General features: G+C 40.9%; 2 protein-coding genes across 5 annotated transcripts in view; one reads left to right on the top strand and one right to left on the bottom strand.

The window, feature by feature from the left end:
* LOC121545194 (AN1-type zinc finger protein 3) overlaps positions 1–18,829 on the bottom strand; it is a 59,748-nt gene extending 40,919 nt beyond the window's left edge. Inside the window, exon 1 of one of the 3 annotated variants that reach the window (XM_041855655.2) lies at positions 18,366–18,829. In XM_041855655.2, coding sequence (XP_041711589.1) covers positions 18,366–18,546 — 181 coding nt within the window. In that variant the 5' untranslated portion in view covers positions 18,547–18,829. The remainder of the gene's footprint in view (positions 1–18,365) is intronic. The other 2 variants (XM_041855657.2, XM_041855656.2) reach the window with 2 other exon arrangements.
* Positions 17,723–22,825, top strand: LOC121545195. Of its 2 annotated transcripts, XM_041855659.2 has the most exons (7): positions 17,723–18,068; positions 19,763–19,992; positions 20,951–21,162; positions 21,261–21,392; positions 21,916–22,077; positions 22,349–22,479; positions 22,610–22,825. In XM_041855659.2, exons 2-7 carry the CDS (start codon positions 19,986–19,988, stop codon positions 22,704–22,706), a joined length of 741 nt encoding a protein of 246 aa, XP_041711593.2. In that variant the 5' UTR covers positions 17,723–18,068; positions 19,763–19,985; the 3' UTR covers positions 22,707–22,825. The 2 variants fall into 2 exon arrangements, 1 of the variants encoding a protein (XP_041711593.2); XR_005996209.2 differs by lacking the exons at positions 17,723–18,068; positions 19,763–19,992 and adding an exon at positions 20,390–20,429 and having other exon boundaries at positions 21,261–22,479.
* The last annotated feature ends 1,739 nt before the right edge of the window (positions 22,826–24,564 follow it).

The raw sequence follows: 24,564 nt of genomic DNA, 5'->3' as shown, positions 1-24,564 counted from the left end.
AGTCGGTAGAACCATGAATAGATTTATAAACTGTGATATCACTAGAGAATTAATCAGTGTCATTTTCCCATAGATGGACAGGTGTTTCCCTTTCCATATGGTTTCAAGATCCATCCATTTTGCTAAGTTTATCAAAATGGATAGTTGCAACTGTACCATCCGCCCATTTAATCAGGGAGAATAAGAAAAATCCGGGACCTAAAGGCTGAGGATGGGGATGAGATGGTTAGTGGGGTCTTAGACAATAGCATTGCCTTTTTGGACCTGTCTCTTTATTTACCATAGCCATTTTTAGGATGTTGAAATAAATTCATCGTCTTTACATGTTTAATAAGGCTGGGGTTAGGGTTAGTGGTGGAGGGAGAAACCGGAGGACTGGCTCATTGTAATGGATGGAACGGTATGAGGAATAGTATCAAACATGTTTGATACCATTCCTCATTACATTCCATGTAACTATGTATTATGTTGCGACTTTGGGCCCACAAGGAGGACATGCGCAATGGAGGTGACTTACAAATACACATTAACCAGGGTCACTCTTCCTTCCCTTGAGTGGAATAGCAGAGCCATTGCAATGTGCTTCATGATATGACCGAGCCATAAAGGCCACCAGGGACGATAGCTCATTTATTCCCCCCCTTTCTTTAATACCCTGAGTGCCCCTAGGGAAAAGCATGAGACAAAATGCAGAGTCAAAAATATCTCTTTGTGAACAGAGAAAATGGTGCCAAGAGCCCCAGAACACATTTCTTATCAATTAAATATACGGAAAAACTCACGTTTTGGTATGAGCCCAAGATAAATTGTGATATTTTTCCTACGTTATTTACATTTACATTTTAGTCATTTAGCAGACACTCTTATCCAGAGCGACTTACACAGGTAAACACAAACACACACATTCAAACATACAGTACCAGTCAAAAGTTTGGACACACCTACTCATTAAAGGGTTGGTAACAACACATCTGCCACACTGATCCTCAACACAGGGGCCCCTCAGGGGTGCGTGCTCAGTCCCCTCCTGTACTCCCTGTTCACCCATGACTGCATGGTCAGGCACGACTCCAACACCATCATTAAGTTTGCCGACGACACAACAGTGGTAGGCCTGATCACCGACAACGATGAGACAGCCTATAGGGAGGAGGTCAGAGACCTGGCTGTGTGGTGCCAGGATAACAACCTCTCCCTCAACGTGACCAAGACAAAGGAGATGATTGTGGACTACAGGAAAAAAAAGAGGACTGAGCACACCCCCATTCTCATCGACGGGGCTGTAGTGGAACAGGTTGAGAGCTTCAAGTTCCTTGGTGTCCACATCACCAACGAACTATCATGGTCCAAACACACCAAGACAGTCGTGAAGAGGGCACGACAAAGCCTATTCTCCCTCAGGAGACTGAAAAGATTTGGCATAGTTCCTCAGATCCTCAAAAAATTATACAGCTGCACCATCGAGAGCATCCTGACTGGTTGCATCACCGCCTGGTATGGCAACTGCTTGGTCTCCGACCGCAAGGCACTACAGAGGGTAGTGCGTACGGCCCAGTACATCACTGGGGCCAAGCTTCCTTCCTGCCATCCAGGACCTCTATACCAGGCGGTGTCAGAGGAAGGCCCTCAAAATTGTCAAAGACTCCAGCCACCCTAGTCATAGACAGTACTCTCTGCTACCGCATGGCAAGCGGTACCGGAGTGCCAAGTCTAGGTCCAAAAGACTTCTCAACAGCTTCTACCCCAAAGCCATAAGACTCCTGAACAGCTAATCATGGCTACACGGACTATTTGCACTGCCCCCCACCCCCACCCCATCTTTTTACGCTGCTGCTACTCTGTTAATTATTTATGCATAGTCACTTTAACTCTACCCACATGTACATATTACTTCAACTACCTCAACTAGCCGGTGCCCCCGCACATTGACTCTGCACCGGTACCCCCCTGTATATACAGTGGGGAAAAAAGTATTTAGTCAGCCACCAATTGTGCAAGTTCTCCCACTTAAAAAGATGAGAGAGGCCTGTAATTTTCATCATAGGTACACGTCAACTATGACAGACAAAATGAGAAAAAAAATCCTGAAAATCACATTGTAGGATTTTTTATGAGTTTATTTGCAAATTATGGTGGAAAATAAGTATTTGGTAAATAACAAAAGTTTCTCAATACTTTGTTATATACCCTTTGTTGGCAATGACACAGGTCAAACGTTTTCTGTAAGTCTTCACAAGGTTTTCACACACTGTTGCTGGTATTTTGGCCCATTCCTCCATGCAGATCTCCTCTAGAGCAGTGATGTTTTGGGGCTGTTGCTGGGCAACACGGACTTTCAATTCCCTCCAAAGATTTTCTATGGGGTTGAGATCTGGAGACTGGCTAGGCCACTCCAGGACTTTGAAATGCTTCTTACGAAGCCACTCCTTCGTTGCCCGGGCGGTGTGTTTGGGATCATTGTCATGCTGAAAGACCCAGCCACGTTTCATCTTCAATGCCCTTGCTGATGGAAGGAGGTTTTCACTCAAAATCTCATACATGGCCCCATTCATTCTTTCCTTTACACGGATCAGTCGTCCTGGTCCCTTTGCAGAAAAACAGCCCCAAAGCATGATGTTTCCACCCCCATGCTTCACAGTAGGTATGGTGTTCTTTGGATGCAACTCAGCATTCTTTGTCCTCCAAACACGACGAGTTGAGTTTTTACCAAAAAGGGGATTTTTGCTGGGATTTTTACTCACCGTTCTTGTGATCATTTTGACCCCACGGGGTGAGATCTTGCGTCCAGATCGAGGGAGATTATCAGTGGTCTTGTATGTCTTCCATTTCCTAATAATTGCTCCCACAGTTGATTTCTTCAAACCAAGCTGCTTACCTATTGCAGATTCAGTCTTCCCAGCCTGGTGCAGGTCTACAATTTTGTTTCTGATGTCCTTTGACAGCTCTTTGGTCTTGGCCATAGTGGAGTTTGGAGTGTGACTGTTTGAGGTTGTGGACAGGTGTCTTTTATACTGATAACAAGTGTAAACAGGTGCCATTAATACAGGTAACGAGTGGAGGACAGAGGAGCCTCTTAAAGAAGAAGTTACAGGTCTGTGAGAGCCAGAAATCTTGCTTGTTTGTAGGTGACCAAATACTTATTTTCCACCATAATTTGCAAATAAATTCATTACAAATCCTACAATGTGATTTGATGGAAAAAAAAAACGAAATTTGTCTGTCATAGTTGACGTGTACCTATGATGAAAATTACAGGCCTCTCTCATCTTTTTAAGTGGGAGAACTTATTGGTGGCTGACTAAATACTTTTTTTCCCCCACTGTATAGCCTCCCTACTGTTATTTTATTTTACTTCTGCTCTTTTTTTCTCAACACTTTTTTGTTGTTGTTTTATTTTACTTTTTTTATAAAAAATAAATGCAGTTGGTTAAGGGCTGTAAGTAAGCATTTCTCTGTAATGTCTGCACCTGTTGTATTCGGCGCATGTGGCCAATAAAATTTGATTTGATTCTTTATTTTTGCCACTTTCCACATTGTAGAATAATAGTGAAGACATCAAAACCATGAAATAACACATATGGAATCATGCAGTAACCAAATAAGTGCCAAACAAATCTAATTTATTAAAAGTATAATATGTATTTCACTATAACGTGGAATGTATGTGTCATATTCTAGTCGTCTTTAGGATCTCTGGATTACTTCTTCCCTTTTTAAATTTTGAAACATGAAAAAACATTCTATGAACACATGATAAAATCTCAGGTTTATCTCATATTGAACATTAAACGGGTTGAGTTCTCTGAATCAACGGGTCATCCCAATGTCACAGTGTTCGGACATTAGAGCCCGCCTCCTGGAATCTCCCTATAAAGTAGAGGAACGGTTATACTTTGCTGAAGAACAAATGGCCCACGTGAGTGGGGTCTTGGACATCTTTATACTGAATGTGCAACACAAAGCTGATTGTGCCAATAGACGGTACCAATACGTGTCGGTGTGTGTTTGTGTGTGTGTGTGTGTTTCTTAGCGTAATAATAAATCATATCTTTATAAAGAAGTGTGGTTCTCTTGCTTTGACAAATGCTAGCTCTAATACAATTAAAGACCTACGTATCCTTGAAGACTGTTGATATGAGACTTGATGAACAGAGGCTTAACTACTAATCAGAGATTCAAGTTAATTGTTCTCTATGAATACAAATTATTACTGGTGCCCTTATACAACATTATTAATTTGAAATAGTAGGCACATTAACTAATCAAGTGAACAATTAGACCAGGGGACAGAATGCAGTCAGACCATGAAATAATTGGTATACACATTACTCTTACAGAATTTCCGCGAGGGCGAGAATATTGGAAATGTAATCAAAGCCTACTGGATGACAACATGTTTATAACCAAGACAGAAGAATTTATAACTGACTTTTTCCGACATACAGTGAGGGAAAAAAGTATTTGAACCCCTGCTGATTTTGTACGTTTGCCCACTGACAAAGACATGATCAGTCTATAATTTTAATGGTAGGTTTATTTGAACAGTGAGAGACAGAATAACAACAAACAAATCCAGAAAAACGCATGTCAAAAATGTTATAAATTGATTAGCATTTTAATGAGGAAAAATTTGACCCCTCTGCAAAACCTGACTTAGTACTTGGTGGCAAAACCCTTGTTGGCAATCACAGAGGTCAGACGTTTCTTGTAGTTGGCCACCAGGTTTGCACACATCTCAGGAGGGATTTTGTCCCACTCCTCTTTGCAGATCTTCTCCAAGTCATTAAGGTTTCGAGGCTGACGTTTGGCAACTCGAACCTTCAGCTCCCTCCACAGATTTTCTATGGGATTAAGGTCTGGAGACTGGCTAGGCCACTCCAGGACCTTAATGTGATTCTTCTTGAGCCACTCCTTTGTTGCCTTGGCCATGTGTTTTGGGTCATTGTCATGCAAAAAAATAATTTACATATTAAACAAGACTATTTATATAATGAATATGAACTCGGAGGGAAGAAATTATTAAATATTAAAGCATTGGACCTCTCACTAAAGGCTTCAGTCATACAAAAACTATACTTATATCAGAACTGGTTTTCTAGCAGATTAGTAAGAATGGCTCACCAAGGTGTTCAAGCATGGCCTTTTTCCTTTTCATTCAGATTACAACCTCTCACTTTCGGTTATTTGAAAATGAAATAATCTAAAAAAGATTTCGCTATTATTAAAACAAGCAATAGAAAGCTGGTTGCAATTTCAGTTTAATCCACCAGAAAATGAAAAACGAATATTAGAACAAATATTATGGTTAAACTCAGATATACTAATTGATTTAAAAACTTATTTTAATTCTTTTTATGTTTAGAAATTGTATAATCTTTGTAAATTATATCATAAATAGGACTGGTGGAGTTGTCACACATGCAGCTAACAAAAATATATGGAAATGTCTGAACTATCCAAAATTACAACCAACTGATTGCAGCAAAAATGGAGGAGGCAAGAGGAAAGGGGAGAAGGTAAAGCACTTACAGTGGCTTGCGAAAGCATTCACCCCCCTTGGCATTTTTCCTATTTTGTTGTCTTGCAACCTGGAATTCAAATGGTTTTTGGGGGGGTTTGTATCATTTGATTTACACAACATGCCTAACACTTTGAAGATGACATTTGTATAATTATTGTGAAACAAACAAGAATTAAGACAAAAAAACAGAAAACTTGAGCGTGCATATCTATTCACCCCCCCCAAAGTCAATACTTTGTAGAGCCACCTTTTGCAGCAATTACAGCTGCAAGTCTCTTGGGGTATGTCTCTATAAGCTTGGCACATCTAGCCACTGGGATTTTTGCCCATTCTACAAGGCAACACTGCTCCAGCTCCTTCAAAATTGGATGGGTTCGGCTGGTGTACAGCAATCTTTAAGTCATACCACAGATTCTCAATTGGATTGAGGTCTGGGCTTTGACTAGGCCATTGCAAGACATTTAAATGTTTCCCCTTAAACCACTCAAGTGTTGCTTTAGCAGTATGCGTAGGGTCATTGTCCTGCTGGAAGGTGAACCTCCGTCCCAGTCTCAAATCTCTGGAAGACTGAAACAGGTTTCCCTCAAGAATTTCCCTGTATTTAGCGCTATCCATCATTCCTTTAATTCTGACCAGTTTCCCAGTCCCTGCCGATGAAAAACATCCCCACAGCATGATGCTGCCACCACCATGCTTCTCCGTGGGGATGGTGTTCTCGGGGTGATGAGAGGTGTTGAGTTTTGGATATTTTTTTATAACCCAACCCTGATCTGTACTTCTCCACAACTTTGTCCCTGACCTGTTTGGAGAGCTCCTTGGTCTTCATGGTGCCGCTTGCTTGGTGGTGCCCCTTGCTTAATGATGTTGCAGACTCTGGGGCCTTTCAGAACAGGTGTATATATACTGAGATCATGTGACACTTCGATTGCACACAGGTGGACTTTATTTAACTAATCATGTGACTTCTGAAGGTAATTGGTTGCACCAGATCTTACTTAGGGGATTCATAGCAAAGGGGGTGAATACATACGCATGCACCACTTTTGTTATTTATCTTTTAGAATATTTTGAAACAAGTTATTTTTTTCATTTCACTTCACCAATTTGGACTATTTTGTGTATGTCCATTACATGAAATCCAAATAAAAATCCATTTAAATTACAGGTTGTAATGCAATAAAATAGGAAAAACGGCAAGGGGGATGAATAATTTTCCAAGGCACTGTACTTGTCTGTTGGCCCTGCATTAACAGACCAAAATTGGCTTAAGAAAAATTGTGATGAATAAAAAAAAGTATACCCGTTTAATTTAAGGACAAAAAAATTGAACGCTGCACCATACAGGTTGGAAAATAGTTGGGAGGAGATGTACCGATTCCATGGCACATGGTTTATGAACTGATACACAAAACGACGCCAGACTCAAAACGTTGAGTTTATTTTAAATTATTATACAAAATTCTTGCTACCAATAGAAGAATAGAATATATGGGGGATACAACCATCCCAGCTCTGCAGATTTTGCGGCAAACAGAATCATTAGATCACTTGTTTCCGTTCATGAATGGCTGAAAGATTTCTACATTTACTTGCCGCTAACTCTGCAAATAGCACTATTGGGTGATTTGAAAAGTCATAGTCAATGGATCAATAATATAATACTCTTAGCAAAAATGTTAATCTTTAATTTACAATATGTAGAAAGTATGAGAATAGAACGGTTCAGAACTTTTGTGAAACATCACAGCGGAAAAATATATGGCAGCTCGAAACCAAAACTGGATGGTCTTCAGAGATAGATGGGAGGGGTTGAGGGTAGCTGAAGGCTGGAACTAAAAACAAATAAAAGATACCTCATGTAAAATATACTGTCCGTAAAATGTATATAGTATGTACAGTGGGGAAAAAAAGTATTTAGTCAGAAACCAATTGTGCAAGTTCTCCCACTTAAAAAGATGAGAGAGGCCTGTAATTTACATCATAGGTACACGTCAACTATGACAGACAAATTGAGAAAAAAAAATCCAGAAAATCACATTGTAGGATTTTTAATGAATTTATTTGCAAATTATGGTGGAAAATAAGTATTTGGTCACCTACAAACAAGCAAGATTTCTGGCTCTCACAGACCTGTAACTTCTTCTTTAAGAGGCTCCTCTGTCCTCCACTCGTTACCTGTATTAATGGCACTTGTTTGAACTTGTTATCAGTATAAAAGACACCTGTCCACAACCTCAAACAGTCACACTCCAAACTCCACTATGGCCAAGACCAAAGAGCTGTCAAAGGACACCAGAAACAAAATTGTAGACCTGCACCAGGCTGGGAAGACTGAATCTGCAATAGGTAAGCAGCTTGGTTTGAAGAAATCAACTGTGGGAGCAATTATTAAGAAATGGAAGACATACAAGACCACTGATAATCTCCCTCAATCTGGGGCTCCACGCAAGATCTCACCCCGTGGGGTCAAATTGATCACAAGAACGGTGAGCAAAAATCCCAGAACCACACGGGGGGACCTAGTGAATGACCTGCAGAGAGCTGGGACCAAAGTAACAAAGCCTACCATCAGTAACACACTACGCCGCCAGGGACTCAAATCCTGCAGTGCAAGACGTGTCCCCCTGCTTAAGCCAGTACATGTCCAGGCCCGTCTGAAGTTTGCTAGAGTGCATTTGGATGATCCAGAAGAGGATTGGGAGAATGTCATATGGTCAGATGAAACCAAAATATAACTTTTTTGGTAAAAACTCAACTCGTCGTGTTTGGAGGACAAAGAATGTTGAGTTGCATCCAAAGAACACCATACCTACTGTGAAGCATGGGGGTGGAAACATCATGCTTTGGGGCTGTTTTTCTGCAAAGGGACCAGGACGACTGATCCGTGTAAAGGAAAGAATGAATGGGGCCATGTATCGTGAGATTTTGAGTGAAAACCTCCTTCCATCAGCAAGGGCATTGAAGATGAAACGTGGCTGGGTCTTTCAGCATGACAATGATCCCAAACACACCGCCCGGGCAACGAAGGAGTGGCTTCGTAAGAAGCATTTCAAGGTCCTGGAGTGGCCTAGCCAGTCTCCAGATCTCAACCCCATAGAAAATCTTTGGAGGGAGTTGAAAGTCCGTGTTGCCCAGCGACAGCCCCAAAACATCACTGCTCTAGAGGAGATCTGCATGGAGGAATGGGCCACAATACCAGCAACAGTGTGTGAAAACCTTGTGAAGACTTACAGAAAACGTTTGACCTGTGTCATTGCCAACAAAGGGTATATAACAAAGTATTGACAAAACTTTTGTTATTGACCAAATACTTATTTTCCACCATAATTTGCAAATAAATTCATAAAAAATCCTATAATGTGATTTTCTGGATTTTTTTTTCTCATTTTGTCTTTCATAGTTGACGTGTACCTATGATGAAAATTACAGGCCTCTCTCATCTTTTTAAGTGGGAGAACTTGCACAATTGGTGGCTGACTAAATACTTTTTTGCCCCACTGTATAAGCTGGTAGTAGAAGTATTGTTGTCCATTAGTTTACTCCAATTAGGGGAGGGGTAGTAGGGTTAGGGGAAAATAATAAAGAAGGAAAATACATTTTAAAAAACATACTGTAGAGTTGGGCGATTACGGGATAAATCGGAAATCAACAATGTTTGACAGACATTGTCGATGGCAACGACATCGTGATGTGACAGACGATAGTTTTTTATTTTTATTTTTTACAGACGATAGTTTAACCTATTTGAACATGACTGGCACCGCCGGAGTCGGGCAGCGCACAACAGTGCAGCTCACAGCCAAAAGAGACACACCAAATGACCTACCTATTGCTATTTTCCATAGCCTTTTTCAATAAATATGTAGGTAGACTTAGCCTACTATTAACATAATGCAAGAGTAAGCCTACAATGTATGTAGATTGTAGACGGCACAGAGTGCCAAAAGCTGTGCAAAATGTCAGACAACATTTCTTAGAACTCTGTTACTGGCCTAATAGTAGGCTATCTAAGAAAGTTGTTTGTGAATAGCCTAAATAAAAACACAATATGGTAATAATTAGAGAGAGAGAACCAACAATAGCAAGATAGAATAATCGAATGGGAAGTTTAAACAAACCTTATAAGTTTCTGGCCTCCACCTGACCAAAGCTTTAGGAAAAGAAAATTGTGTTCTGCCGGAAAATCCTTGAAAACCAAACAGCCAATAATATAGGCCTACACTAAATAATCATTTAATTCAATACAATTTGCAGTAAACATTACTTGTGAAAGTTAAACAGATATTTATATTATTGTGGAAGTGTTTATTCATACCCTTGAACTGCGCAATGGGCATTACATAAGCTCCCACAGTAGCGCTTTCGATAAGCGGGAACAACAAATGAATGTTGATTATAAAAATAATAACCCACATTTGGCTTCAAATGACAAAATAAAGTAAAAAAAAATAGGTATGAAATTACCCAAATAAATTACAGTGCAAATAAGTTTAAGGCACACAACAGAATATTCTAGCCTAGGCTACATTTATTTAGAATAAGACGCATCTGTGAATAAAGGCTTTGAAAATTAAACAAATAAAAAGTGCAATAAAGAACCATTCGGAATATTTTTATTTTCATTATATATCAACTCAAATGCATTGGTCACATACACATGGTTAGCAGATGTTATTGCGAGTGTAGCGAAATGCTTGTGCTTCTAGTTCCGACAGTGCAGTAATATCTAGAAATTAATATCTAACAGTTCCACAACAAATATCTAATACACACAAATCTAAGTAAAGGAATGGAATAAGAATATATAAATATATGGATGAGCAATGTCATTGTATTAACCTACCTAAAGGTTTCTGGCAAGGTACATCAAGCATGTTCACCTTTTCTGGCGTTAATAGACTGCGGAGTGGGGTAACAATATAGCCTGCTGTAGGCCTACTGAAAACACTTTCAGACTGAATACTTTTTGCACAGATGCAGAGGTATTTGAGGGCAATGTTGGCCAAGAGCGGAAAGCGACCCTTATTCCCTCTCCACCATGACGATTAAATCTTAGATTAGGTATGATGTGAGCATTGCGTTGGCCCACGGTTACGCACTGAGTTTGCTTACCTCTCCCAAGCAGACTGCCCAGTGATGTCTTCTATGATGAACAAGCACACTCGAGCTTAGCTTACTTAGTACTTTGTTGAAGCACCTTTGGCAGCGATTACAGCCTCAAGTCTTCTTGTGTATGACGCTACAAGCTTGGCACACCTGTATTTGGGGAGTTTCTCCCGTTCTTCTCTGCAGATCCTCTCAAGCTCTGTCAGGTTGAATGGGGAGCGTCGCTGCACAGCTATTTTCAGGTCTCTCCAGAGATGTTAGATCAGGTTCATGTCCGGGCTCTGGCTGGGCCACTCAAAGACATTCAGAGACTTGTCCCAAAGCCACTCCTCCGTTGTCTTGGCTGTGTGCTTAGGGTCATTGTCCTGTTGGAAGGTGAACCTTCACCCCAGTCTGAGGTCCTCAGCGGTCTGGAGCAGGTTTTCATCAAGGATCTCTCAATACTTTGCTCTGTTCATCTTTCCCTCGATCCTGACTAGTCTCCCAGTCCCTGCCGCTGAAAAACATCCAGGTTTCCTCCAGACGTGACACTTGGCATCAATCTTGGTTTCATCAGACCATAAAATCTTGTTTCTCATGTTCTGAGAGTCCTTTAAGCGCCTTTTGGCAAATTCCAAGCGAGCGGTCATATGCCTTTTACTGAGGAGTGGCTTCCATCTGGACACTCTACCATAAAGGCCTGATTGGTGGAGTGCTGCAGAGAAGGTTCTCCCATCTCCACAGAGGAACTCTGAAGCTCTGTCAGAGTTACCATCGGGTTCTTGGTCAACTACCTGACCCAGGCCCTTCTCCCCCGATTGCTCAGTTTGGCCGGGCAGCTAGCTCTAGGAAGAGTCTTGGTGGTTCTAAACTTCTTCCATTTAAGAATGATGGGGGCCACTGTGTTCTTGGGGACCCTGTTTTGTTACCATTCCTCTGTATGGGTGAATGGGCAAGACAAAATATTTAAGTGCCTTTGAACGGGGTATGGTAGTAGGTGCTAGGTGCAACGGTTTGTGTCAAGAACAGCAACACTGCTGGGTTTTTCACACTCAACAGTTTCCTGTGTGTGGTCCACCACCCAAAGGACATCAAGCCAACTTGACACAACTGTGGGAAGCATTGGCGTCAACATGGGCCAGCATCCCTACTTTCGACACCTTGTAGAGTCCATGCCCCGACGAATTGAGGCTGTTCTGAGGGCAAAAGGGGGTGGGGGGGGTTGCAACTTAATATTAGGAAGGTGTTCTTAATGTTTTATACACAGTGTAGAATTACAATTTATGCACTCATTGTAAGTCACTTTGGATAAAAGTGGCATATGGCTAAATGGCATATACAGTGCCCTCCAAAATTATTGGCACCCCTGTTTAAGATGTGGTCGAGGACTTCCAAAAATTCTCCTTTTTTTTTTCAACATAGAACCCAAATGCAAAAAAAGAGAAAAATCCAACCTTTTATTTAAGTACATTACTTTGGTGTAAAAAAAATATCACACATTTAGAAAAAAAATACTTGAAATCATGTGTCCCACAATTATTGGCACCCCTGATGTTAATACTTTGTACAACCCCCTTTTGCCAACAAGACAGCACTTAATCTCCTCCTATAACATTTCACAAGATTGGAGAAAACAGAGAGAGGGATCTTTGACCATTCTTCTTTGCACAATCTTTCTAGATCTTCCAGTGTCCTGGGTCCTCTCTTATGCACTCTCCTCTTTAGCTCGCCCCACAGGTTTTCGATTGGGTTGAGGTCTGGGGACTGAGATGGCCATGGGAGGACCTTGAGTTTGTGACTGCTGAACCATTTTTGTGTAGATTTTGCCACATGTTTTGGATCATTATCCTGCTGAAAGACCCAATGACGACCCATCTTCAGCTTTCTGGCAGAGGCCATCAGGTTTTTATTTAAAATGTCCTGGTAGTTCAAAGCGTTCATAATGCCATGCACCCTAACAAGGTTCCCAGGGCCTTTGGAAGGGAAACAGGCCCACAGCATCACAGATCCTCCACCATACTTCACGGTGGGCATGAGGTGCTTTTCGGCATACTCATCTTTTGTTTTACGCCAGACCCACTTAGAGTGTTTGTCGCCAAAAAACTCAATCTTAGTCTCATCTGACCAAAGCACACGATCCCAGTTGAAGTCCCAGTGCCGCTTAGCAAACTCCAGACGTTTACGTTTGTGAGTGTTAGTGAGAAAAGGCTTTTTCCTTGCATGCCTCCCAAACAGCTTGTTGGCATGTAGAGAGCGTCTGATGGTTGTTTTGGAGACTTTGTGACCCCAAGATGCCACTCTTTGATGCAATTCTGTGACAGTGAGCTTAGGACTTTTTTTTACTTCTCTTACCATCCTCCTCACTGTGCGTTGTGGCAAGATAAACTTGGGACCTCTTCCAGCCTTGTTTGTCACTGTTCCAGTTGTTTTAAACTTCTTAATGATTCCTCTGACTGTAGATACGGGCAAGTTAAGGCGAGTGGCTATTTTCTTGTAGCCATTGCCTGACTTATGAAGGTCGACACAAATCTGCCTTACTTGAATGGTGTGTTCTCTTGTCTTTGCCATGTTGACAAATGGGTAAGAGAATTAGGCCTCTGTGTCACGTCATATTTATACCCCAGGGAAACAGGAAGTCATGAATTACTAATTAAAAGTTCCTAGATACCCTGACCAACTTTAGCAACTACAGAAAAATATATTTTTTAAAAAATCAATAAAAAATTTCAGCGGAATTGTTAGGGGTGCCAATAATTGTGGGACACATGATTTCAAGTTTTTTTTTTTCTAAATGTGTGGAAAAAAAATTTACCACCAAAGTAATGTACTTAAATAAAAGGTTAGATTTTTCTCTTTTTTTGCATTTGGGTTCTATGTTGTTAAAAAAAAAAGGAGAATTTTTGGAAGTCCTCGACCACAACTTAAACAGGGGTGCCAATAATAGTGGAGGGCACTGTATACCTCTAATCTTAGGGATTTATACACCGATTTCATTTCCATGTTTATTACTATGTCTTGACATGTCTTTCCTATGAAGGGTTAAACTATTCTTCATTTTAATTAGGTTTAATTAAGCCTTTATTACAGCAAAGACTAAAAACAGTCGCATTCATTTGTGAATGCAATTTCCTAAATGGAACAGTCAATTTATTGTTTAAGCTAATTATTCAAGGCTCGCTTTATTTTATTTTAAAACTAAAATGTTTGATTGCATTTCAAATCATGAATGACTCGTATGCTGTGTGATGACATGAACGAATGAATGATTGATACATACAGTAGCCTATAGAAGTATTGAAAGTTAGGCCTAAGTAAGTTACGATATTAAGACTAAAACAGGATGTGCTCTTAGGCCTACAGCTCAATCAATGGTGGTTATACAAGGCTACTATACTAAGCCTACTAATGATAATGACATGTTTTATTATTATAATAGTAATAATAACAATAAGGATATATTTTTCCAACAATTTGGAACAGTGTAAACACTTAATAAATTATAAATAATACCAGAGAGGCTGTTCTAACGAATAAAAAAAAGTGTAAAGCCTTTATTACAGCAAAGCAAAGATTAAAAACAGCCAAATTTGTGAATCTGTAGGCTATTAAACAAACACTCAAACAGGCAACAGAAGCAGGATCTGTCTTATTTCTGTAGATATATTGATGATTTATAAAGCCAGGCACATTTAACAGTTAGGCTATTGATTATAGACCTAATTAAGTTCGGGTTTCCTCTCTCCTCACTTTCCTTAGACAATAAGGCAAGGGCTGTTTTCGCATCTCCTCATTCTGCTGCTGCCTCCGGCATTGTTCTCAACACCAATATGATGGTTAACTTTGCCCTTATGCACATAGCAACATGGTATAGGAAAAGGCGCCAATTCAACAGTGCACTGATGGGTTTCAGAACCGTGGACCAGCGACCGCTATCAAACGAGAGAGAAAGTGCATTTGTTATAAAATAATATAATTTGTATTAGTGTTGCACCATTGTTCTTATGTAATATAACATATACAATTTCAGTAGCACATCTTAGACTGATGGACTGTGCTATCCCCACAGCCTCCACAATGGATCAGTCTACTCAGCGCGAATCAGACTGCTGTCTTGTACACCATGATATATATTTTTTGGTGCTACTGCTCGACTAAAGAAATCTCGGTCAACCAACAGCCTATCGACCAAACAATCGACTAAATGAGGTCAGCCCTAAAACAAACTCAGCATGACCAGTGAAAGTTTCTTATGGGGTGTTTCTCAAAATGCATACTACCGTGCTCCGAGCACGTAAATTGGAGCACAGGAGGGTCAGAGTATGAGTCCAGATCAGAGCATGCGAAACGGAGCATGGAGGGCACTTCTCGAATGCGTAGATTTGTACAGCTTCAATGGAAAATGCAAAGAAATATGCCGCAACCACGTACATAACGACACAATTTCTTGAAATCAACGGCGGCCATTATTGGAGCTGAAGCGAGAGAAAATACCCTCCAGCTTCGAATGAAATATTGCCTATTCACATCTCATATGTCGCCTGACTACAATATTTTATCTTGATACGTTAATAAATACATGCTGTGTTAATTTTGCCATGTTTACCTGCCTACGTACCGTAGATCGCAAGCCCATAATAAGTAAATAGGGCTAACTGGCTAGCTACAATTGTTAGTTAGCCATGAAGAACTGTTAGCTAGCTACCCACGAAAAATGGACATGTCTCTTGCATAATATGTTAAACTATTTGGTTAGCTACATTATTACGATTCACATACAGCTAGCTGAGAGTTCTTAAGTAAAACGGTTGCTTTGTGTATATCTTGTTTCGTCTCTATTGCCATTGTCTTGGCTGGAAGACAGTTCAGTGAATGGGTAAGTCAATAGGGCTAACTGGCTAGCCACGAAAAATGTACATCTACCTTGCATAACATTAGTTTTTGGTCATTTTTGCCTGTTTAACTAGGTGGCTAGCTAGATTATTAAGATTCAAATATCTAGCTGATAATTATGAAGGAAAACGTTTGCTTTTTGTATATCTTGTTTCGTCTATTGTTGCCATTGTCCTGGCTGGAAGAAGGTTCAGTGAATGGGGAGGTGAAGCGTGAGGTAATACAGTAGGGGGGAGTGTGAGTGCAATGTTTTATGCATTCTCCACACTCTCGTCCTCACAAGAACGTACTCAAGAGAACATTGTTGGAAAATACACTCGGAGCATGAGAGTGTGGAGCACAGTAGTATGCATATTGAGAAACACCCATGGATTTTTACGACAATTATGTTTATGAATTTAAGACCTTTATTATGCCATGTGATCACATGCAATGCTCCGGTTAGCAGAACGCATGATTGCGGTTCATACGAGAACGTGAGTACACCCAAAATGGATCACACTCACACAGATAGATTAAGATTGCCTACTAGCTAGTTATTTCTATTTTATTTAACCTTTATTTAACCAGGTAAGACCCATTGAGGTTAAAAAACTATTTTGTGAGGGAGAACTGGCAAGAAGTCAAAACAGGGAAATAGCAGCGTGTACATAAAACATTACAGAAAAATAAAAAATACACACAAAAGACAAAGTGTCACAAGTTACAGATACAATTGAAGATTAGAAAAAACTGCAGCTATTACAAACAGTGTGGTCGATCAGAGTCTTAAAAACAGGCAAGGACACTAACTCCCCTAACTTTAATATCTTTTAAAGCATGTTCCAGGATGAAGGGGCATTATCTCAGTGCACGTTTGAGGCAAGCAATATGCATGAGCGCACCAGCTGTTCCGGACGATTGTGTGATCACGCTCTCCGTAGCCGACGTGAGCAAGACCTATGAGACGATGAGACCGCCTATAGGGAGGAGGTCAGAGACCAGGCAGTGTGGTGCCAGGACAACAACCTCAACGTGATCAAGACAAAGGAGATGATCGTGGACTACAGGAAAAGGAGGGCCGAGCACGCCCCCATCCTCATCGATGGGGCTGTAGTGGAGCAGGTTGAGAGCTTCAAGTTCCTTGGTGTCCACATCACCAACAAACTATCATTATCCAAACACACCAAGACAGTTGTGAAGAGGGCACGACAACGCCTATTCCCCCTCAGGAGACTGAAAAGATTTGGCATGGTTCATCAGATCCTCAAACAGTTCTACAACTGCACCATCGAGAGCATCCTGACCGGTTGCATCACCGCCTGGTATGGCAACTGCTTGGCATCTGACCGTAAGGAGCTACAGAGGGTAGTGCGTACGGCCCAGTACAGCACTGGGGCCAAGCTTCCTGCCATCCAGGACCTCTATAGCAGGCGGTGTCAGAGGAAGGCCCTAAAACTTGCCAAAGACTCCAGCCACTCTAGTCATAGACCGTTCTCTCTGCTACCACACGGCAAGCGGTACCAAGTCTAGGTCCAAAAGGGTTCTTAACAGCTTCTACCCCAAGCTATAACACTGCTGAACAGCTAATCAAATGGCTACCCAGACTATTTGCATTGACGAGTACTGACAAAGAGAGAAAGGAAACCAATTATACATTACCTAAGCCCTTATGGAAAGTTAGCTTTGCATAGAAAGTTTGCATACAATCATACTCGAAACGTGTCTACAATAACTTTTACTCAAAAACATTACGGACGTGACACTGCCTGTCCAAATCAGCGTTCTATTCTATCCTAGCACTCAAAGGACTAACATTAGTTTGACATTGGTTCATTAACCTTCCGACTTGGTCAGAAACACAGGGGTACAGATGTGAGTACCAAAACAAGTTATGTGAGCCATTGCCAAAAGCTATGAAATCTGGTTGACTGAAAAGCCTTAGAGACTGTGTATCCTACATTTTCTAGTAAGAATAACATTCAATTTGATGTAGTCTTTACTTCAAAATACACACATTCAAGGTAAATATGAAAGTAGTTTAATTAGGAAATTAACTATTTTCATGCTCAAATTGACCCTAATATGGAATTGCCCTTCCACTTTTGGAATTGCCCTTCCACAGCTTTGTAGACTATTGAGTCCTTCCAATTACATATATTTGTATTTTATTAAAAGGGTATGTCTTTACATATAGCCTACACAATAGCTTTCAACATAGCAGTATTGGTGTAAACTTTCTAAATAAATGCTGGTATAAATAATACAATATTAAAAAATAAAAGGTGGTTGCAATGCTGTGAAAAACAGTAGTACTGCACTAGATTCTAGAATGTTATTATGAACAGCGTGCACGTGACCATTTGCCAAAGTTTCTAAATATTGTGTTGTGAAAGGGGTGACATGCTTTATTGCACACAAACATGCCTAAACATGATAGAACGCGCCAATAGGATATCTTACTCGTGCTTGGCTCTGCCCACTTCTTTGCTTGTTCTGCCCACTAATAGTGCTTCAGTCATAGTGCTTAACTAGTGCTAATAGTGCTTAACATAGTGCTCCCATTGAAAACGACACAGATGAACTATCTTGGGTTAGTTTAAATATCTTCGGTGACAGCATTCAATGTAGCTAGCACCAATGTATGGCGAGTTAACAGTAATATTGAAATACAAAATGACAATTCCCATCAAATTAACCAACGTAACGTTAGTACCCATGTTCCTAGGCTAGCTACGAACTTTGCTAACGCAAGTCTGGCCCTCTCTAGTTACCTAGCTAGCTAACACCATAGGTTTTCCAAGCTATGAAAGCATGGGCGCTATTGTCCCTTTATCACTAACTATACCAAGCTAAATACATATCTACATTATTCATTGTTAACTCTTACCCCCAAAATCCACAAGGACAGCGCGGTGGTATACTGGGCGGCTTGTTTCGTTCACTGCCTGTGTCCCCCATAGTTGTCTGCAGTCGATGGCTAAATACGCGTAGGTGACACTGGGGATTGGGTTGCGGCCTAGTTTTGTTAGAGATTCCAAACACACGATACGACCTAAAAAAAATAACATCCACTGTAAGAAGAAAATAAAAATGTCAACGAACGCGGCGTACTTTGCCGACACAAGCGGCCGCTGTCAACTATACCGTTTTGTATTGATAATTTATAAATAACGGCAGACAGTCCGACTGACCGCACCCGATACAGAGCCAATCAGTCGATATAATCGAGATCAATCATCAGAAATATGAATCAGACAGTGGGGCGCCGCCTGACCCACTAGTTGGTCAGAAGGTTCATATCAACATTTCATATCGTAATTTCCGAGTAGGCAACAAGCATTAACCATGGCTGCAATTACATCCCGTATACGTTGGTGGCGGTAATGACCATTTCTATTGTGCTGTAACTTTTAACTAGAAGAAGATCTTCTGACGTCCTATCCCTTCGTCAAAGGTACTTAATCGTATAATTTTTTAAACTGTGATTTAAAAAGCTCATGTAATGGATTTTAACAAGTGTTTTTACCCCGGGATAGCCCGCTAATATGACTCATAGTAGGGAAGAACATGTCTTGAGTGCAATTCGATTTGAATATATAATCAATTTAAAAGGATTTAAAAAAATTCATTAGCAGCCTTTTTGCCTTAAATTTCCTGGGAACAATGGCATGGTGTCATTGCCTGTTTTCGGTGCTAGGCTGCGTGTCTTGTCTCTGTCTTAAATATCCATATTTTTCCCGAAGTATGGAATAGTACACTTTCTCGCATGGATTTAAACTCTCTCTAGCCAATGCTTACACCATTCATATAACCAGTAACCAATATCCAAAGTGGGTACTTAGAAAGACTAATTTCATATGATATGCCTACATTTAAATTGCATATGAGGGGGTTCTTTGGAGGCACTATGGGCAGAGCAAGATGTGATTGTGCCTATAATGACCAAAAAAGGTTGAGAACCACTGGACTAGAAAAGTATTAGATGGTACATCATAACAATTCCAACAATAATCATCCATTAGCCAAGATGCCCAAAATATTCCTGTCCCATGCTTGTTGAAGCCCAAAGATGTGTCATCGCCTGTCTGGAGGCATTTCAGACTACTTAATGTCCATGCGAAGCACAACTTCCTACCCATAACTGTCTTAACTCCACTAGTCATGCATTATGATACAGTAGATAAGTATGTGTCCTATGTATGAGATAATTTAAATGTAAATAATATTATATCTTCATTTAGAACAAATCAAACTTAGATGTCATAGTCTTGTTTTTCTTTACAGATGGCATCTTTTTGAAGAAAAAGAGCCATGCTGGTTTACAGAGACATGACTAAAGGTGTGATAGCACGTACACCCCTGCCATCAACTTGGATCAGTGAGAACAGAGCCCGTTCCCTCTGCAGCAGGAGTTGTGCCCAGCTGATTGTGGCTCATATAAATATTTCTGTGCCACCTGTGCTGTGAGAACACAAAGCACTCCCAACATTGTCCACCAGTTGGAGTTATGGAAGGTAATGTATTTTGCGTTATGTCAACAAACTTGTCAACTTCTGGCAAAAAAAAATTGCTTCCAGGTCAAAAATGTTGATCGTGTACATACAGTTCAGTTTCTATAAAAGTTACAGTTCCCTGCAGCAGTAAGGTAAATGTGGCTAAATCTGTCGTGCCAAGCACAGAGTTTATTTTTAGTTTTCTACCAACTTATGCAATGAAATATCCCCCTGATAGTGTAGTTTCAAATCTACAGCTACTGTAGTCTGTTCTACAACAACTTTGTGTCTGTCTTGGTCAGGGCAGTTCGTCCCATGTGTCCCGGTGGGCCTACGATGGGAGTGGAGGAGACAAGATCCCCTGTAGCTCAGTTGGTAGAGCATGGCGTTTGCAACACCAGGGTTGTGGGTTCGTTTCCCATGGGGGGCCAGTATGAAAATGTATGCACTCACTAACTGTAAGTCGCTCTGGATAAGAGTGTCTGCTAAATTACTAAAATGTAAGATGACCATGACTGTCACAGCCAGTACAACTGTCTTCTGACAGTTGTTGACGTTAGAGGTAGGCCTTATATAAAAATTGGAAACTAAGACATCTGGCTCTTTTACCATCTTGCAAACTGTATCAGAGCATCAAGTGTAACAGCACCATGCTCAGAGACAGTTTCTCCCTCCAAGCCATAAGACTGTTGATGAAAACTGAACTGACTCTTTGCTGCTATTGTAACTACTGTACTGTACTTAATATACTGTAGTTATTTACTTATTTCATTGTATTGTGCACACTATGCTGTATTCCTGCGCAAATGACAACTTTGACTTTGATTTCATTTGATCTAGTTTACCGTAACCCTGTTCACTCTGTTGTTATGATGAAAATATGGTGTCATATTGAAAGTTCTTTAGAGACATGCATCTCACCAACATTGGATGTAATGTTTAGTAATGCAATCTAAGAAACGGAATGTCCTCATTTCAGGAAGAGCTCATGACGTCTGGCTGGAGTTTTGCAGCTGTGAGCTGGAACCTGTCACCCTGATCCGCTACAGACTCTGGCCTGCCACCCCCCATCTGCCGCAAACAGCAATTTCAGTGGACCTCCTGCGCCAGTTTGCAGCCCTGCAGCTGGAGTGTGGGGTGTCTTTGAGGGGGATTACCTTGGCTTTCCATAAATCCAATGCATGCTGGAAGGTAGTTATTGTATTTTAAATTAGAAATCAAACCAAACATGTAAGTGTTTTTTACTATGAGGAGTCGTTTTCTTTTCTTTTCTTTTCTTTTATCTACAGACAGTTGAGCTCTACCGGAAGCTCACAAATGAATCATTTGAGGAGTTCAAACACTGGCAGTTTAAACGAGAGACTGTCAGGAAGTTGCCGCCACTGACCTCGGACGGAACAAAGTGTCCTCTCTGTCCACAGGTATGTCAATGATAACAATTAAGGAACAACTATAAAGTCTCAGTAAGCTAGAATTCTTATTTGCATTCAGTGTTGTTCATAATTTATAAGGGGAAATATATCCAACCTCAGTTGTCTTTCTTATATATATTCTGTCATTGCCTTGCCAAACAGTAGTAATGTTATGCAGCAATACCATTGCAAGCCTCTCAAAATCCCAACCCTTCATCCAAGTCGTGGGAGGCGGAAACAGGTAAAGTATGGGATTGCCAGACAGGGCAAAGTTTTGTGGGTGGCTACGGTTGCCATGAAGGCCTGTCTGGATCCACAACACGCTGGATAACGGGGCTCTGGTAAAGCTAGGTGGACCAATCATCTGCTTAGTGGATACTACCGATTAAAGATACATTCACGAAGAAACTACAGTGTAAATTACCTATGTTTCCCAGAGAGCACAAGGGTTTAAGTAATACCCTTGCAAATTTCCATTCCCTGTATCCCTAATAATTTTGTATAATTAATTATTAGCATTATTATTTTAAAGGAAAACGGTCATCAAATTATTGCAGCTGATGCCCTATTTGGGCTTCCGAGAAAAATATCATCTGGGACTAGCATTGAGGGTCCCAAACATGCTGGGCGGTTCTTTTGTGACCAAGACAAAGTTGACTGCTTTGTAGGAGGAGCATCAGACACACCAACTGAGGTATACTGAATTTTGAAGAATGGGATGTATCTCACAATCAGTTAGTTTCTCTAGCCCTCTTCTGTGTGATGTGTATCTGTGTGTATTACCAACAGCTGGGCTAATGTTGGAGAAGTTTAAAGGTTTGATTGAAATCAGGAGAAGACATTTATCCTTGGTGTTGCGACTCTACCATTGGACTATTCTGTCTTTTTTTGTTTTTTTTTGTGAAGTTGAACAGATTGGATGAAACATGAACTGTGAATGTGACTTTTTTCACTTCATTTTACAGGGGTGCCTGGGATTTAGAGCCGGGGATGCACTGCGATCCAAAACCCAGAAACTGGACATAACTGGTGTGTTTGGGATGGCGTGCAGGCACGAGCATCCGCTAAAGTTCCTGAACCTGAAGAGAGGAGAGAAGTATGTGGATGGATGGATGGATGGATGGATGGATGAATGGATGCTTCAGATGTGTAGCTGATGTATAGCTGATGTATTTTAGTTATATATTACATTGGCTACGATGACTGATGTTGAACTGTCATTTCAGGCTTGCAAATCCTGTGTTCCTGCTGGGGGACCTGAAAGCAATGCAAGGACCAAACATCACAACGTTTCTTCACTATGACATTGCATGCCATTTGTAGTTGCACAGTTGCCCTAACAATATTAAGAAACAGCTAGTTGTAATTTGTCCTAGTCCCTTAATTAATCATCATCACCCATTGTAATGCTCATTCTGGTTTCTGATTCTAATAAATTCAAACAAAAACCGTGTGAGAGTTTTTGCCTATGCTGTACCAAAAGCAATGACCACCAACTTTATTGAATGGCAATAAAGAGTCTTGGTTGGAGGCAGTACAGGATCGTATTCACTAGGCACCAAACAGAATGAAAACGGACTGAAACTGCAAGGGAACTTGTCCTATAATTTTTTTTTTCTATAAGAAACGCTTGTTTTTAGATTTTCATTGCAAGGGAGTTTTGCTACGGTCCGCACCAATAAATACGACCTAGTAATTACATAGGTTACAACAGAGCTACCTAACCCTCTTCCTGGAGATCTACCCTCCTGTGGATATTCAGTCCAACCCGAACCTAACATACCTGATTCAGCTAGTTGAGGGTCATGTTCCAGGACCTGACCAAATTGCAGATAATGCATTGCATCAACCAGTAGTTGCATAGCACGTCATTTGCATGCCGCGTCATCAACCTCACAGTCGGGCATTAGATTGCTATACCGCTATATCATATGGGTCGCATTCCTGCATGACTATATTGCAGACGGCTGCCAGATCTCGCAAAGCTTGGATAGGTGTTTAACATATCAGCTAACCACATCACATGATATAGCAGTGTAATTCCCGATAGTCGATGACGTGGCACACAACCATTGGTTGATGCAATGCAACGTCTTCAATGTAATCAGGCAGGCAGGAACACCACCAATATGTGGTTAGCTGATATGTTCAACACTAGCCTCGTGTTGGAAATCTTGAGAAATCCAGTATAGGATTCTGGGTTTGAATGGGGGTGTAGGTTTTTCTTCAAACCCTTATCTAGCGCACCTAACGCACCCATGTCGACCTGCAACGCGCCCGCGAGCTAGCAATGTGGTGATTGTTGTCTAATTGGGTGAGCCAGCAGCCAGCTGGGCCACGAGTTGCCGGAGCTTGTTCAGAGTTGACGTTTTACATTTGAAATGTTTGGATTAATTAAGGTGCTGCAAATGCAATGCACACTTATTATTTATTAATTACCATTTTGCTTACTATGGTGGGCAAGGGAGGTCTGGTTGTCGGCCATGCTGGAAATGTGATCTTGCGTTATTGTGTCGTTGTCAATACAGTACATCTACACCACGATGTGAAACGTTGATTTGAACCTTCTGACCAACTAGTGGGTCAGGCGGCGCCCCAATGTCTGATTCATATTGCGTGATTTCTGATGATTGTTCTCGATTTATATCGACTGATTGGTTCTGTATGGGGTGAAAATAGAGGCCGATCAGCTTCTTCTTCCATGGGGGTTAACGGCGGTTGGTATCCAATATTAATGGTACATTACCACCACCAGCTGGACGGGGTATTGAGCGAGAAAATTAAATCCATTGTGGTTAAGGGGGGAAAAGGACATCATACAAAAATAGACATGTCAACAAACAAAACCCATCCCACTTATTCAATCACAGTCCATTCCAAAATACATCCCTACACAGGCTAAGGGGCCTGTGAGGGAGGGACATTCACGGAAAGGATGTATTGCAAGGCCTCGGCTGTCAAATCAAATCAAATTTTATTTGCCACATACGCCGAATACAACAGGTGTAGTTGAATACAGTGAAATGCTTACTTACAACCCCTTAACCAACAATGCAGTTTTAAGAGAAATAAGTATTATGTAAAACATTTAAAATAATTAAAGAGCAGCAGTAAAATAAAATAACAGTAGGGAGGCTATATACAGGGGGTACCGATACAGAGTCAATGTGCGGGGGCACCG

This window comes from Coregonus clupeaformis, chromosome 29, assembly GCF_020615455.1.
Source record: "Coregonus clupeaformis isolate EN_2021a chromosome 29, ASM2061545v1, whole genome shotgun sequence".
NCBI classification, from domain to species: domain Eukaryota; kingdom Metazoa; phylum Chordata; class Actinopteri; order Salmoniformes; family Salmonidae; genus Coregonus; species Coregonus clupeaformis.
The sequence above is the reverse complement of the archived record's forward strand: the minus strand, read 5'-3'. Positions and strand labels throughout refer to the sequence as shown.